General features: G+C 36.0%; 1 protein-coding gene across 1 annotated transcript in view; it reads right to left on the bottom strand.

Moving 5' to 3' along the window:
* Positions 1-16,229, bottom strand: part of Exoc6b (exocyst complex component 6B) — a 546,892-nt gene that overhangs the window by 445,934 nt on the left and 84,729 nt on the right. Inside the window, exon 6 of the mRNA XM_013035762.1 lies at positions 7,987-8,191. Coding sequence (XP_012891216.1) covers positions 7,987-8,191 — 205 coding nt within the window. The remainder of the gene's footprint in view (positions 1-7,986; positions 8,192-16,229) is intronic.

The raw sequence follows: 16,229 nt of genomic DNA on the forward strand, positions 1-16,229 counted from the left end.
CTGAACTCTGGGCCTGGGCACTGTCCCTCAGCTCTTCAGCTCAAGGCTAGCATTCTACCACTTGAGCCACAGCGCCACTTCCGGCTTTTTTCTGGTTATGTGGTGCTGAGGAATCGAACCCAGGGCCTCATGCATGCAAGGCAAGCACTCTACCACTGAGCCACCTTCCCAGCCCCCTCAGTTGATTTTGTAACTTATTTTGGCTTAAAAAAAACTGGATAAAATTACCAACTTTTGGCAAAGGCCAAAAGGAGCCTGGCAGTTTAAATTCTCTCAATAAGACTACTATAATCTGATGAAGCACAGGCTAGCCTATTGGGAGAAGAGAAACCATGTAAGGAACCAGGACAGCCTATTAAACATCTGGCAACCTAGTGCCAGCCACCAAGTGGAATGATTCCAGCTGAAGCAAACAGATAAACTCTTTAGCTGCACCAAGCCTTGTAGGGCCGATCTATATAATCAAAGAAATACTAATAATTTACTAAGCCATTAAGTTTGAAGATGAATTGTTAACCAATAATAATATGCCTAGTATTAAGAGTGCTAGTCTTGGAAAAAGCTAAGGGACCATGCCCAAGCCTCAGTACCAGCACAAAATACATATATAAATACATACATACTAAAAATGTTAATTTAAAAAAATCCCAAACTCCTATTTTGTACAAGACAATGTGCTACATTCTGTAGGAACAAAACATGAGACCAATTCAGATACACGTCTTCTAGAAACTGTCAGTAAATGATTTTCATCTTTAGTTCCATATTTCCTAGAGTCTATTCTAACTACAAGCTCGCCTCTTCCAAACCCCAACCTCCAATTTCCTTTGACATCTAGTATTCTGAAGCCACTTGTAAGTTCAAGTTCACTTTCTTTATGGCCACAGCACAGAAGATATCTTAACCATCAGCATTCCAAGACAGTTATAAAAGAGAAGGGCTCTCAAATTCCCTACTTTCCTCCCAATCTCTTTTAACTTCTCACTGTGACTGAAAGTGATCATCTCCTATAACAAGCCACTTGGATTTCTGAAATCTTTTTCCTATTTTCAAAATTCTTCAAATACATAAAAATAATAAATCAAAGACTTAAAGGTTTAGCTGAGTACTGAATTCAAGCAAATACACAAAAATCTCATTCTCTCTCTTTCTATTTCTCTCTCCCTCTCTCTCTCTCTCTCTCTCTCTCCCTCTCTCTCTCTCTCTCTCTCTCTCCCTCTCTCTCTCTCTCTCTCTCTCTCACACACACACACACACACACACACACACACACTAAAATCTGACAAAGGCTTTGAAACCCCTAATCTGAAGGGAATTTTCACCTCTGCATGTATATACACAGGCACACAATTGTAATAACTAAAAGCTGTTCTAAATTTAGTATAAGTATGCAATTAGAAAAGTATGTCAGAAAAGTATAAGAGCCTCAACTTATCAACAAAACTTTTTTGCAAGCATTCAAAACAAATAAAATATAGTCATTTAAAAACTTGCAGGCCAAAGTACAAACTTGAGAATGCCTTGTTTGGTTGCCATCTCACAAAAGAAATAATAATCTATGGGTGAAAAATTCAAATCCAATTACCTGAGCATTTGCCATTCTTGCCAGTTCTTAACCATCTAAGTACAGTCCTTTATACATTCACCTTCTAATGAAGAACAAAAAACAAAAACAAAGAATCTATCCAAACAGTCTTACTCAAAGTCTCCAACCCTAAAGATCACATAGACCTAGAAAAAAAGAACAATTTAGGTGGCCATCTGTCACTTTTCAATTCCAAAAATTTAAAGTTTTCTGTTTAAATTAGAGATTCATTTCTCTGGTGATATAAACAAAGGGTTTAAAAAAAAAAAAAACATGTTCTTAACAAATGAATACCACAATGAGAATTAAAGTTCTTGTAATCCTCATTACCTGGTTAATGTCAAAGGAAAGAATAAACCAAACTCCATTAGAATAGAAGAATAAAATCCAAGTAAGTTATCTTGAAAATGCTATATATTGTCTGAACATGAATTTGAGTGTGTGTGTGTATGTACATGTGCATGCCTCTGTGTATACACATGTACCTACCTGTATCCTGTATTAGGGCTTGAATTCAGGGCCTGGGCACTGTCCTTTAGCTTTTTCAATGAAGGTTAACACTCTACAACTTAAACCAAACCTCTACTTCCATCTTTTTGCTGGTTAATTGGAGATAAAATTCATGGGACTTTCCTTCCTGGGCTGGCTTTGAACAGTTTTCCTCAGATCTCAGCTAAGGTTACAGGAGTAGCCATTGGCACCTAACTAGACATGTTTCTTTTGTGTTTTTTGTTTTTTGGGATTTTTTTGTTTTGTTTTGTTTTGTTTTTAATAGTAAACTGTTTCTTCCCCATATGAATGTACCACTTCTAGATAAATCCTTGAGAAGACTTCAAGCAAGAAAGATAAAATATTCATGAATTTTCATATTCAAGCATGGCCCTTTAGTAACAGAAATGCAAGCTGGTGAAAACATTAATTTACACGTCATAGACCTTAATGTAAGTGTACAGTTCCATGAGTTTCAACAAGGACATAGAATTGTATAGTCCTCACCATAATGATGATACTAAACAGCTCTATTACCTCATATTATCCAACTTACACAATAACTGGAAAAACAAAAAGTAAGAGTGGAAAACAAAATCAATAGTTGTAGGGAAAGGGGAGTTTATGGATGGAGGGAAGGTTTGTCCTCAAAGGGTAACACAAAGAAATCTTGGAAGATGACAGAATACTCTGTTTATAGCAGTTGTTAGTAAGTTCATGAATCTTTTAAAAATTATGTATATACCAAAAAATTGGATATAATTAGTTTTTATTAGGGATAATTGCTAAAATTTACAGAGATTTAAAAGAGAAAATACAACTTAGCAAGACTCCTTTCTTGTATATGATCCGGAGGTCCCTTTCTAGCTCTTCTGAACATGCTGAATATTTCTTTTCTTCCCTTTATTTTTATTTCCTCACATATCAGTTCCCTTAGCATTATTTTGATGGTGCTTTCAAGCTCAGCAAAGAAAACATCTGGCAGAGGACAAGATTATAGCACGTGCTGAGAGCAGAACAGTCCTTGGAATTCTCAATTGGGTTTCTTCAGGGCCATTAAGAGTTATCACCCAGGTCAGAAGCACACCATGGGGCTCTGAGGAACACTGTAGCTCCAAGCCTCAAGCTGAGTTTCATAATATTCAAACACGTGGCAGAGATCTAGGGGTACTGAAAGAAACTACAGCCTACCAATAAAATGAATTCTTTATACCAAGATGTATAGCATACCATAAGATGAGAAACTTGGTACATACTTCAACCTAGTAAACATGAAACAGACATCAGAAGTGAAATGAAACATCAGATATCATCTCTACATCAGGATACTGTACAACAGCTGAAAGCCCAAAATCAAATCCCCAGCAACAAAAGCAATCAACGTAAGTCTTACTTTCTATGGTCTCAATTACCTATTCAAAGAGACCTAGCACTGTTTTCTCATTGTCATTTAAAGACTTCACTGAAAACGTAATTTGTTTTTATTGTTGTTTTTGTCTTGCTTTAAATTACAATCTTAACACTAAAACCTGAAAATAATAATAAAGATCTTTTGGAATTTAAATAAAACAAAAATAATTTTAAAACAAAAAAACTTCCCTTCCAAAATACTTTCCTAAATCAGTTTGCTTAATACATTCCCTAATGAGATAATAAAAGGGCAAATAGTTGATACCAAACTATCAAGACCCCAAAATAAACACTGAAAATAACACATGTCTCAAAACAAAAAGTTTAAAATGTCATATTTATTACTGTATTTTATTAACATTAATAACAAAGCAGGAAAATAAAGTCTGTATTAGTTTGCCCAGTCCATTGGTTGGAGTTCCAAATCTTGCTGTTGCTTTCTTGACTCCAAAAATTATATCTTTTTCATTTAATTAGCATATAATAGTTACAGTAAATAATAGATTTATTCATGTCAGTCATTTTCACATTTGTATGATCATCACCCAATGCCCTCCATACTTTTGAATATGTATATGTATGTTCCTATGTATCTATGCACATACATACATATAAATAGATACAAATTTTATTGTACCTTTAAAACTTATATTATGGTGGGCTTAAAAAATAAATATTCCCAATTGGAGTAGGCAACATGAAAGCACACTCAGAAAGAAACTGAAAACTCACATCTTATAAAGTAGGATTTCTAGAAGAGAAAAAAGGAAGAGGAAAGAGAACAGAAAAAAAAATACAGAAGGAAAAACCAAAAGAAGCAACAGAAAGAGCAAAAGGAAATTTAAAAAAAACTAACCATGCAAAGAAATGAGAAGTAAAAGTGAAGTAAAATCTATTTAGTATTTCTATCATGCAGCTATAATGTTTGACTTGAGAAAATACCACTCATACCCAAACAAAGGAAGATAGTAACTATATAGACAAATATAAGAAAACTAACTTTTTTAGACATGTAATAAGAGGAAACTACTAAAGAAACATAAGTTTATTCCAATGATAATATAAAAAAATACATTTTTCCCATACATCTTTTAAAAAGGCAGATCCATTGTGCATGACCAAATCTACTATATCTGATAATGATCTGTGGTCATTCTTGGCCCCCGGTATATACTATATAAGCATTTAGACTGTTTATATATTATGTTTAAGGCAACATTTTGAATAACCACTTTCATATTCTTAAATATTTTAAAGTTTAGACTATATAATAAAAAACATATATAGGAGCATTTAATTCATGTAAAGACAAATTTACTTCAATTTCATACCATACACTATTAGTTTCAAGGTCAAAGACAAAAGTAAATTTAGTGAATGGAATCTCATTTCTACTATCAGTGTGATATATTTATTCAAGATACTTGAGGGAAGAAAAAACCCCAGGAATATTATAGTGAAGTTGAGTTAGTGTACAAACAACTCAGGAAAAACTTCATAATGTGGGTCATGTTTATTTTTAAATTAAGAGAAAGCTAAATCTCCCAATGAAATAATCACAAGGCCTTTAGCTCCACTAATTATGTGAAGGCAGACTATCAGCACTAGTTGTCCTCATTGTTGTAATTTCCTCTTGATCCATCTACATGTGAACTCGCTCTACTTGGTTTGGTACAAGTATGGGGCCTAAAACCAAGGCTACATCTGATGCTGACACCCCTGACCACCCACCAACCTCACCTCCATCTCATCCCACTTCAATCTGCCCACTCCCCAACTTCACTTTTTCCATCTAATATTTAAAGAGTACTAGTTGTAAGGGGGGGTGTGCCATTTCCCCTTCAGCCATGCTGACACCAGTGCAGATAATTTTAGTTGAGTGGTCAGCAGCCCATGGATAGCCACACAGAATCTGATGCACAGAGGTGAGTATCCCTGAAGATACTACTCTTTATAATGGATGTCCTAACAAGATGAGCTTCTGGGTTTCCTTCCTTAGAAAAGAGGGAAGTGTGTTTTATGTTTGAATGGATTGGGAAGATAAAGTTAATGACTACTAGCTACTATTCACCAAACTTACATTCTCATTTTTGGGACAATGTAACACTACATTTTCTAGTTGTACTTGTAGGTAGATGAGGTTATGTAACTGAGTTTTGACCAATAAAATGTGAATGCAAGTAATATGTGTAGTCTCCATACCTGCCCCTAAAAAAAAAAAAAAAAAAAACCTCATATGCAATACTCTTTGGTCTTTCCCCTTCAAGTGTATTTTTTCTTTGTTTTATTTTGTTTTGTCTTGTCTTTGGTTGGTTGTGGGGCTTCACCTCAGGGCCAAGGCAGTGATCCTGAGCTTATTCACTCAAGGCTAGTGCTCTACCACTTTGAGCCAAGGCGCCACTTCCAGTTTTCTGGTAGTTTATTAGAGATAAGAGTTTCATAGACTTTCCTGCCCAGTCTGGCTTTGAACCACAAACCTCAGATCTCAGCCTCCTGAGTAGCCAGGATTACTGGCATGAGCCAGTAACTGAAGCTGGCGCCCATCTTCAGTGGTATTTCCTTGGAAGATACACTAAAGATAGCACAGCAACACAAAGGAAAAAGTCTAAGTCCCTAAATTACCATTGTGGGGGGGAAAAAGCCCACAAATCAGAAACATCATTTGAGGTTCTATACAAATGAAAAATAAAGCATCACCACTCCTTAAACATCTATGAATTTTAAAAAGCACACAAACATCTGCTATGCACAAAATATGCAGTAGTCTCATATTACCCTTACTTTCCAGATACTACAGAAGATTAAATATATGAAACATACATGTATATGTGTGTCCGTCGTACATGTTAATACTGGGACATAAACTCAGCCTGAGCAAGAAAGTCATTGAGACTCTTATCTCCAATTAACTACCAAAAAGCCTAAAGTGGAGCTCAAGTGGTTGAATGCTAGCCTCAAGCAAAAAAAGCTCAGGAACAAGGCCCTGTGTTCCCAAAATTGATACCTAAAATAAAAAAGCAGAAATTACTCACAATAGTAAAGGTTTGTCTTGCAATGTATCTTTCTGCCTATATACAGCAATGCAAAGGTATATGTGTATATGTCTGTCTAATACATATGTATGTATCATGTGTGTATATTTGGGAAGGAGGTGGCAGTACTGGGGATTGAAACTAGGACCTCACATTTGCAGACATTGACTCTACCATTTGCGCTACACCCCACTCTTTGTTTTTGAGATAAGAGTCTCCTAGACTACATATATACACATTAATGTTGGGTTCAAACACAGGACACCTCATGTGTGTAAGGCAAGTGATCTATCAGTGAAGTACATTACCAGCTCAAAAAATACTATGTATTCCACTATACTCTCATTACTTGTTTTTTAGGCCCAAGACCAGGACTTGAACTCAGTACCTGAAACTTTCCCTCCCTGATTAGCTCATAAGATTAGTGTTCCACCAACTGAGCCATACCTCCAACCACTTTTGTTTTTGCACTGTAAAAAAAATGTGCTATGATAATTTCTGTCATGTTTTCATCAACTACTTTTAAACTTAACACTTTAAAAGAGGGAAAATATCTCCATTGCATTAGAAACCGGTATTTGGCAAATCTCTTTCGTAGGATCAGATATGTGAACTATAATTATCTAGGCTAGTTGAAAACTAAAACATGACTCCAAATACAGTTTATTGCCTCATTCCTCATAGAATGGTAAGAACTACAAATCACCTATTCAAGAACTTTGGTGTTTATAAAAACTAAAACGACTCTTCATAAGCTAAATCACCTATTTATTGTTGTAGGCTACATCATCAGTCACCTTGAAAAGTTTTAATAAAACCAATATGACTTAAATTTTAAAAGAGAAAGTACTATTCCAAATCATTATTGGTCTTTTATTCATGATGAAAAAGAAAGCCAAACATTCTTTGTGGCTTTAGTTACTTAGACAAGATGATATTTAAAGGAAAACAAACCTAAATATTTTTAACACATTTGTTAATGTATAAATTATAAATAAGTCCCTATCTGTGATAATAATCACAGCATGTCTCAAGTGACTTTTTGTCATTGACAAAAAGTTATTATCAGAAATATTCATGTATAAATAAGACAGCATACTTACATAGTAAATAATCATGCAAAGGCACATGCAACATAATTTAAGTCAGTAACTAGAATCAGAACATTAAAAGACAAGCTTCAAAATCATAGATAAATATTTCTAAGTCAAGTGAAATTTTTTTTGCATTAAATTTCCTTCAACCTCCAATATAAATCATCACAACCAGGCAGTATTTATGGAACATTTACAGAGCAAAACAATATACTAGTCGATAGTAGTCCATTGCTCTATTAATATAAAAAAATTTAATCATGAAGAACTTCCCTTAAATGATAAGAAACATTTAAGACACTTAGCAAAGAGATGTCTATATTTAACTGAATATTTGCAAAGCCACTGAACAACCTATCGTAAACCCAAGACCTACTTGCTTCATTGCAGTCTCTCCAATTTTGTCTGAATGCTTGCGGATGCTCTCCAGGAAATCTTTGAGATCAGACATAGAAACATCCTTTATTTCTTCTCGTAGCTTGGGGATATTGTCCAGCATCACTTTGCAGAATCGATAGTGGCTTACTTGAGGCAGATAGGTATGCTCTAGGTGTTCCAGAGTTTTCAGTGCAGGATAATGTCTACAGAAGGAATTGATCACCATTAGCTGAACTTACTAATTTGCAGTATCACAGATATGTGACTCAGAAAAACTTTCAGCCTGATTTTTCACTATAAAGACAAATCTAGTACTGAGTTTTCATAAAAACATCAATGGAAGAGCCTCAAGTTATTAAAAATCAACATACACTTTAAAAACTACCACTTATGAATCAAAATTTTAAAAGATTTTATCCCAAGAATGCAAAAAGTCCAGAATATGTAACAACAAAATTAGTTATATAATGAATGTAAACAAATAATCTAAATGTCAAAAAATTCTTACTAGAGACGTACAAGATGCTATGTTGAAAAATGAACTTTACAACTTTGGTGGGGGAGGGGGGAGTGTACTCGTAGAGATGGGAGGGCAGGGATGGTAGGGGAAAAACAAAGGAGGAGGCAACAATGCTTGATAAGAAATGTACTTATTACCTTGCTCATGTAATTATAACCCCTCTGTATGGTATTTTCACAATAAAAATGTATTAAAAAATTAAAAATTTTTCTTACTATAAAATGAAATATGGCAGAAGGAAGAGCCTGGAAAATATGGAAAATGATTTAACCTAAAGCACCTACTTCCCCCTGGACAGACATAACTTAGAATTGCTGCTGAATTGTCTCTCTCCTCCCCTTCCCCCTGAACAAGTGTGCCAGTAGTCTTGGAAGAGAGCCTGAAACCAAGGCCACATCTGATGCTGACATTCCTGATCAACACAGAGACTCCTTAGTCACCAATCTCACCTCCATCTCATCCCACTTTCATCGACCCACTCCCCAGCTTCACTTTTTCCATCTAATATTTAGAGACTCCAAGTTTTAAGGGGGTTGAAGGCTTATTTCCCAAATAAAGCCTGTTGGTCTGTTGAGTCCACATCCTGACCTTCCTTTATCCTAATAACCTCAAGACCCAGTTTCCTTAAACCACCCTCCCAAGGGGGAAAAAAAACCTAAAGCAAAACCCTATCCCAAACAACCATTTCCAAGATTCTGAAAACTGACCAAAGGAGAATAAGTCAAGAAATGTTTGTCCATGAAAACCCACTCAACTCTAGGGGTACTGCCACCATTCTCCCACCACCACTTCTCTCTAAGAATTCTCTTGTTCCTAATAGCTAATCAAGAAAAATAACAGTCTTAGTAACTCAGAATGATGATTTGGAAAACGAGGGGTGGGGGAGACACATATCAATAGCACTGATAGTAAAAATAGCAAAATTCATTTTAAAAAATAAACATGAAAGCCAGGTGCAGGCTCATGCCTGTAATCCTAGCTACTCAGGAGGCTGAGATCTGAGAATCACAGTTCAAAGCCAGTCCAGGCAGGAAAGTCCATAAGACTCTTATCTCCAATAAACCACTAGAGAACCAGAAGTGGCGCTGTGGCTCAAGCAGTAGAGCGCTCGCCTTGAGCTAAAGAGCAAAGGGATAGCACCTAAGCCCAGAGTTCAAACCCACAACCAACCCAAAAAATAAATAAGTAAACATGAAAAAATGTGAAAAGTATTGGGACAAAGAAAGAGTAAAGAACCAAACAGAAATTTAGCAAGGAAGTTCATAAAAACAAGAAAGATACAGAAATATTTGTTAAATTCTCTGGACATCCGTACCTAAGAGACTGTGCACACATGTGAGGACACCTCCAATTGCCCTTCACTATAGAGAGGAGGGTTAACAAAATCTGGCATAAAGTAAAAGTTCAACCAGCACAATGGCTATAAACCCATCATTCAGGCCAAGTCAGGCAAACCTGAGTTCAATGTCAATCTAGGATACAGAGTAAGTCTGAGGTTAGCCTAGACTACATAGTGACAAAGAGGAAAGGGGGAAAGGAGAGAAGAAATGAAGGGAGGGAGACAGAGGAGAGAAAAGGGAGAGGGGAGGGGACAGAGGAGAGGGGCACCGAGGAGCGCAGGGAGACTGGAGGGAGATGAAGATGGGAGGGGGACAGAGAGGAAGAGGAGGGAAGGAAGGAGAGAGGGGAGAAGAGAGAAGGGAAGGGAGAAAGAAAGAGAGAGGGAAGAGAATGGGAAGGAGAAGGAGAAAGGAGAAGGAAGGAGACAAAGGAGAAAAGAGAGGGAGAGGAAGATGAAGGGAGAGGAAGGATAGAGAGAAGAGCCAAGGAAGAAGGAGAGAAAGGGGAGGAAAGAGAATAAGATAAGAAAGAGGAGAAAAGAAATCAACAAACTTGTACAAACCCATGTACAAATCCACTGGCAAAAGAGAAGAAAGCTTACTGACTTGTATGTTTTAGCCCAAAATCTGGCTGTTAGTTGGTAATTATTCTCCCCTCCCCCACCCTTGGTCACTTTTGGGGCTTAAACTCAGGGCTTGGGTATTGTCCTTAAACTTTTTTGCTCAAAGCTACTGCTCTATCACTTTGAGCCACAGGGCCACTTCTGGTTTCCTGGTAGTTAATTGGAGATAAAAGAGTCGTACAAACTTTCCTCCCTGGGTTGGTTTTGAATCACAATCCTTAGATCACAACCTTCTGAGTAACTAGGATTACAAGTATGAGCTACCAGCAGTCCAGCCTGATGATTATTCTTTTTTTTTTTTTTTTTTGGAGGGGGTCCAGTCGTGGGGCCTGAACTCTGGGCCAGGGCGCTTCCCTCAGCTCTTCAGCTCAAGTAGCACTCTACCACTTGAGCCACAGCGCCACTTCCGGCTTTTTTCTTTTTGCTTATGTGGTGCTGAGGAATCGAACCCAGGGCCTCAGGCATGCAAGGCAAGCGCTCTACCACTGAGCCACCTTCCCAGCCCCCCTGATGATTATTCTTTAAAAATAAAAGAAAAAATATACTGAGATAACAAAAACAGAAAACTCCTTAGCTCACATATCTGCCTTTAGGAAACACCAAAAGAGTGACATTATTCAAAAAGAAATGAAGTAAGCCAGGCCCAAAGAAACATAGGTCCCATGGTTTCCCTTATTTGCAATATCTAGTTTATGTCTGAGTCAAGCAGAAAAGGTCAGATAAGGTGATGTTAGGGAAATGAACCCTAAGATATGTATTCAAATGTTTTTTTTCTTTCATGCACTTGTTTCTAACACATTTGTTGCTTTGTATGTCCCTCTCCCACAGTATAACCCCTGCTTTCATTGTATTTGATGTCAGAATAATTTGTGGAGGGGAAGGGGAAAAACAAATCATTTAAATAGGGATACAGATGGACCCATTGCAACAATGAGATGTACAAGTCGTTTTGTCAAAAACGAACTTTACAACTTTGGTGGGGGGGGAAGATGAGAAGAGATGGGAAGGGGAAACAAAGGAGGAGGCTACAATGCTTGAAAAGAAATGTACTCATTATCTTACCCATGTAATTGTAACCCCTCTGTACAGTATTTTCACAATAAAAAATAAATAAATTCAAAAAAAAAAGAAATGTAATCAATACCTGTAACCCCTCTGGACATCACCTTTACAATATTTTTTTTTTAAAGAAAGAAAGACCAAAGGAAACCTGAAAGGAAATTATATCAGGCAGAAAATTCACAGGAGGAAAAAAAGTGAAAAGCATAAGAAAGATGGATAGATAGACAGAAGACAGATAAGATAGATAGATGTATAGATATAGATATATAGATGTGCTAAACATAAAATATTTTAAAAGTGTTGCTACTTATCTTTTAAAAATGAAAAATTGAAAGCAATGATAATCCTATATTATTGAGTTTATCATATATATGACAATAGTGGCAAAAAAGAAAAAAGCAAACTATGTTGAAACAAAACTATTACCAAACACACCGATTTTTTTATTTAAAAAACCTAAAAAATGTGATAAGATGCATTTTATAACACACAGAGCAACCTCAAAAAAAATAAACCTAAAGATATAACAAAAAAAATCAACAGAAAAACTAAAATAGTATACTATAAATACTTTAACAAAAAAGAAAGCAGTAAAAGTGGGACAGAAACAATAACAAATGAAAAACTAGCAAAATCCAACCATACCAGTCATTACATCAGGGGTGAATGAACTATATATACATGCCAATTAAAAGGTGAATATTCACCAACAGAACTTAAAAGACATAATCCAACTACACTTTGTCTATATGAATAAACTTTAGACTCAAAGATACAAATAGATTGAAAGTACAAATGAAAGATGATATGCCACAGAAATGTAGCCATAAAATAGCTGAAATGACTATACTAGTATAAGATATAATAAAGTATTTTAAGACAATGAATATTGCTGAGAAACAAATAACTCAGAGGGACATTTTATAGCAACAAAAAAAGATACTGTTTATTTGATACATAGTTTCATAAGCATAAAAGGATAAAGTTGGATAAAGCCGACTCAATAACAAAACATGTTCTCATAAAAAGAACATACAAACAGGAAATAAATTCAAATCTTTCTAATGTACTTACATTGAACCTACCAGGAAAAAAATTTAAAAAAAACAAAAGGGAGCAACATATGAAGAAAATTAAATGGGGCTTGTTATGTACACAAATATAAGTTTTGAAACATGAAACAATTTTGCAAAGGTACTAGTGGTTTATGCCTGTAATCTTAGACACTCAGGAGGCTTAGATCTGAGAATTTTGGTTCAAAGCCAAGTCATGAGTCATAAGACCCCAAATAACTAGCAAAAAGTTCCAACTTGAGGTGTGGCTCAAATACTAGAGCATGAAAAAGCAGACTGAGAGAGGCTGTTTAAACCATAGTACTGGTGGGGGGAAGCATCATTCAAACAAAAATGAAAAATGTCTTAAATGGTCATTTGTATTGTTGACAGTTCTAATAATTAGGAATTCACAATTTGCTGATAAATAAGTTTCAACAAAGAACTTTAGCAAAAGAAATTATTCTAAATAATTGTCATTAAAACAAGTGGTATATAAAAAGATATAGATAGATAGAGCTTCTTGATTTATTTCAGTTAGCAAATAAAACTAATCTAAATGCCTAATAATGAGTAATTAGATAGACACACTATGATATAACCATTACTAATGAGCACACACCTGCTAGATTGTAGGCACTGAAGGAGAGGCACAAGAATCAAGAATTCATGGTCTACCTGGGTTATATAATGAGATCCCTATCTCAAACATCAAAATAATAAAACAGCATAATGTTTGCAATATTGTCAGATGAAAAAGAAAAATTTGGGGGCTGGTCCTAGGGCTTGAACTCAAAAGCATGGATGCTGTCCCTTAGCTTTTTTGCTCAAGGCTAGCCCTCTACCACTTAAGTGACAGCTCCACTTCTGGCTTTTTGGTGATTAATTGGAGATAACAGTCTCACAGACTTTCCTGTCAGGCTGGTTTCAAACCACACTCCCTCAGATCTCAGTCTCCTGAGATCTAGCTAGTATAATAGGCATGAGTCACAGGTGCCTGTCAAAAATAACTTAAAGACAGTGAGCAAGAGCTAGGAATGTGGCTTAGTGGTAGAGTGCTTGACCAGCATACATGAAGCTTTGGGGATCGATTCCTCAATAACTCATGAACAGAAAAAAAGTGAATAGTGGTACTGTGGCTCAAGCGATGGAGTGCCATCCTTGAGCAAAAGTAGCTCAGGGATAGTGAGCAGGCCCTGAGTTCAAGCCCCAGGACTGGCAAAATTAAAAGGAAAACAAAAACAAAATCAAAACAGTGAGCAAATGGAGTCATTATATTCCAAGTATATTATGTAAAAAAATAAAAATTAAAGTTAACTGGGGCTGGGAAGGTAGCTTACTGGTTGTCTCACATGCCCTGGGATTCAATTCCTCAGCACCACACAGAAAAAGCCAGAAGTGGCGCTGTGGTTCAAGTGGTAGAGAGCTAGCTTAGAGCTGAAGAGCTCAGGAACAGAGTCCAGGCCCAGAACTCAAGCTTCATGACCAACTGACCAAAAAAAAAAAAAAAAACTATGAAACCTGAGGGTAGGGACAGAAAGGGGAAAATGGGAAAGACTGATGGAAGTGGATAATACTGATCAAGAAGCACTGTACTCAAAACCTCACTTATGGAATTGAATCCCTTTGTCCAACTACTTAATAGTAAATTTAAGAAATAGATCAAGGGAAGAGCCAAGAAAGAATGACAAAGGAGGTAAAACTGATTAGAATACATTGCATACATTTGTGGAAATGTCACAATGAAATGCCCCTCCTGAACAACTAACACATGCTACTTTCAAAAAATAAATCTATCACTTTCAGCCTTTTGACTAAGATCAAGTATTTACTCTTACTAGTTTCCCATCCTCACACCTTATCCAAGAACAATATATCAAACAGGCTTTAAGAGCAGAGAAATGAAATGGGAACTTGCTCCATCAACTCCACACATAAGCCTGGTAGACAGCAAACTACAATAATGGTGCACCAGTTGAAGAAATAAAGAAGATTTTACAAATATATGACATTTCTAGAAATTATACATAGGCACACATGAATAAATTATGTGTATGAATGTCATTGAATATACACAAAAGTATAGAGTAACTGAAAAATACACAAATGTTAAGCTTTTTTTCTTTAGAAACCTTGTGAGTTACAATTTTATTCTTTATGCTTTTTTAATTTTTTTTTCTGTACCAGAGTTTGAATTCAAAGCATTGCACTTGCTCAGCTTTCTTCCTCAGATGACAGTCCACCAATTGAGCCACATCTCCAACACTGGTTTCTTGCTAGGGTATTCTAGAGATTGAGTCTAAAGGACTTTTCTCCCTGGCTCAAACTGAGATACTCCAGATCTCAAACTTCTTTTTATTTTATTTTATTTGTGAACATACTGTACAGAGGGGTTACAATTACATGGGCAGGATAATGCATACATTTCTTTTCAAGCATTGTAGCCTCCTCCTTTGTTTACCCTTTACATCCCTTCCCAGCCTCTCCCTCTCCCCCCCCACCCAATCCTCCCCCCACCCTGCTTTTAATTCCCTAATTTCCACATTTCACATGATATAATGAGTAAATACTCAGTTCTATCCCTATAAAGTAAACTGACTTATAGATCTATTTTGTATGCAAAGATTTTTTTTTGGGGGGACGCTTGAACTCAGAGCCTGAGCACTGTCCCTGAGCCTCTTTTGCTCAATGTTCATACTCTACCACTGAGCTACAGCACCACTTTCAGCTTTTTCTGTTTAAGTGGTACTGAGGAATCGAACCCAGGGGCATCATACATGCTAGGTAAGCACTCTACCAGTAAGCCACATTTCCAGCCCTACAAAGAATAATTTTCATAGCAGATACTTAAGTTCTTCATGCTCTAATACTCTTAGTGCCACAAACACTAAAGACTAGAGACTGGTTTTAGTTCTTTTTTATGTCTACTCTCGTGTGTTCCAAGAGTCAAAATTCTTACTCCAAATTTATGGAGAGAAGAAAGGTTTATTTCTCCTAAATTTAGTAATGAAAGCACAAATATAGTTAAAACTGAAATAAATGTTTTATTAAAATTTTACAGACTCAAAAACAGTACAATTCACATGGTTCAGTGTAAACACAATGGTGTTTATACTCAAATTAGGTACAAAGAGTTATGTATAATAAAATGCAATTCCTCTAGAGAGAAACTTTAGAATGGATAGAAAGCCAGAAATTAAGCCAAAAAGATAAACACATTTGGGGGTTTAGTTATATTTTCTAACATTGTTTACAGAATGAGAAAAATCTAAGGATATTGCCTGCAGACACAGGCACAGGCTCTGATGAAACACATGGCTCATGCAGAAAACATCTGGTCTGTCAAAGAGATCCACATTTTTCAAGGCTAATTAGTATAAAACTCAATGATTCCTGGCAACAAAAAGTATCACCTTATTTCCCCATTATCTCTTCTCCCCTAGCATACTCATGTTCAAATTACAACATCAAATAGATTATTCAAATTTTTGCTGGACTTCATGATCACTGACAGATAAATAATAACAGTCAATTAAATATCTAAATAACAGGTACTAAAAGAAAAAATTCTATTTCCTGTGGCCATGGAAATTCCAAACCAGATTTTTGACATACTGTTTGATAATCTCCAAACATTACTGACT

The sequence above is a fragment of the Dipodomys ordii genome, unplaced genomic scaffold, assembly GCF_000151885.1.
Source record: "Dipodomys ordii isolate 6190 unplaced genomic scaffold, Dord_2.0 Scaffold220, whole genome shotgun sequence".
In the NCBI taxonomy this organism is placed as follows: domain Eukaryota; kingdom Metazoa; phylum Chordata; class Mammalia; order Rodentia; family Heteromyidae; genus Dipodomys; species Dipodomys ordii.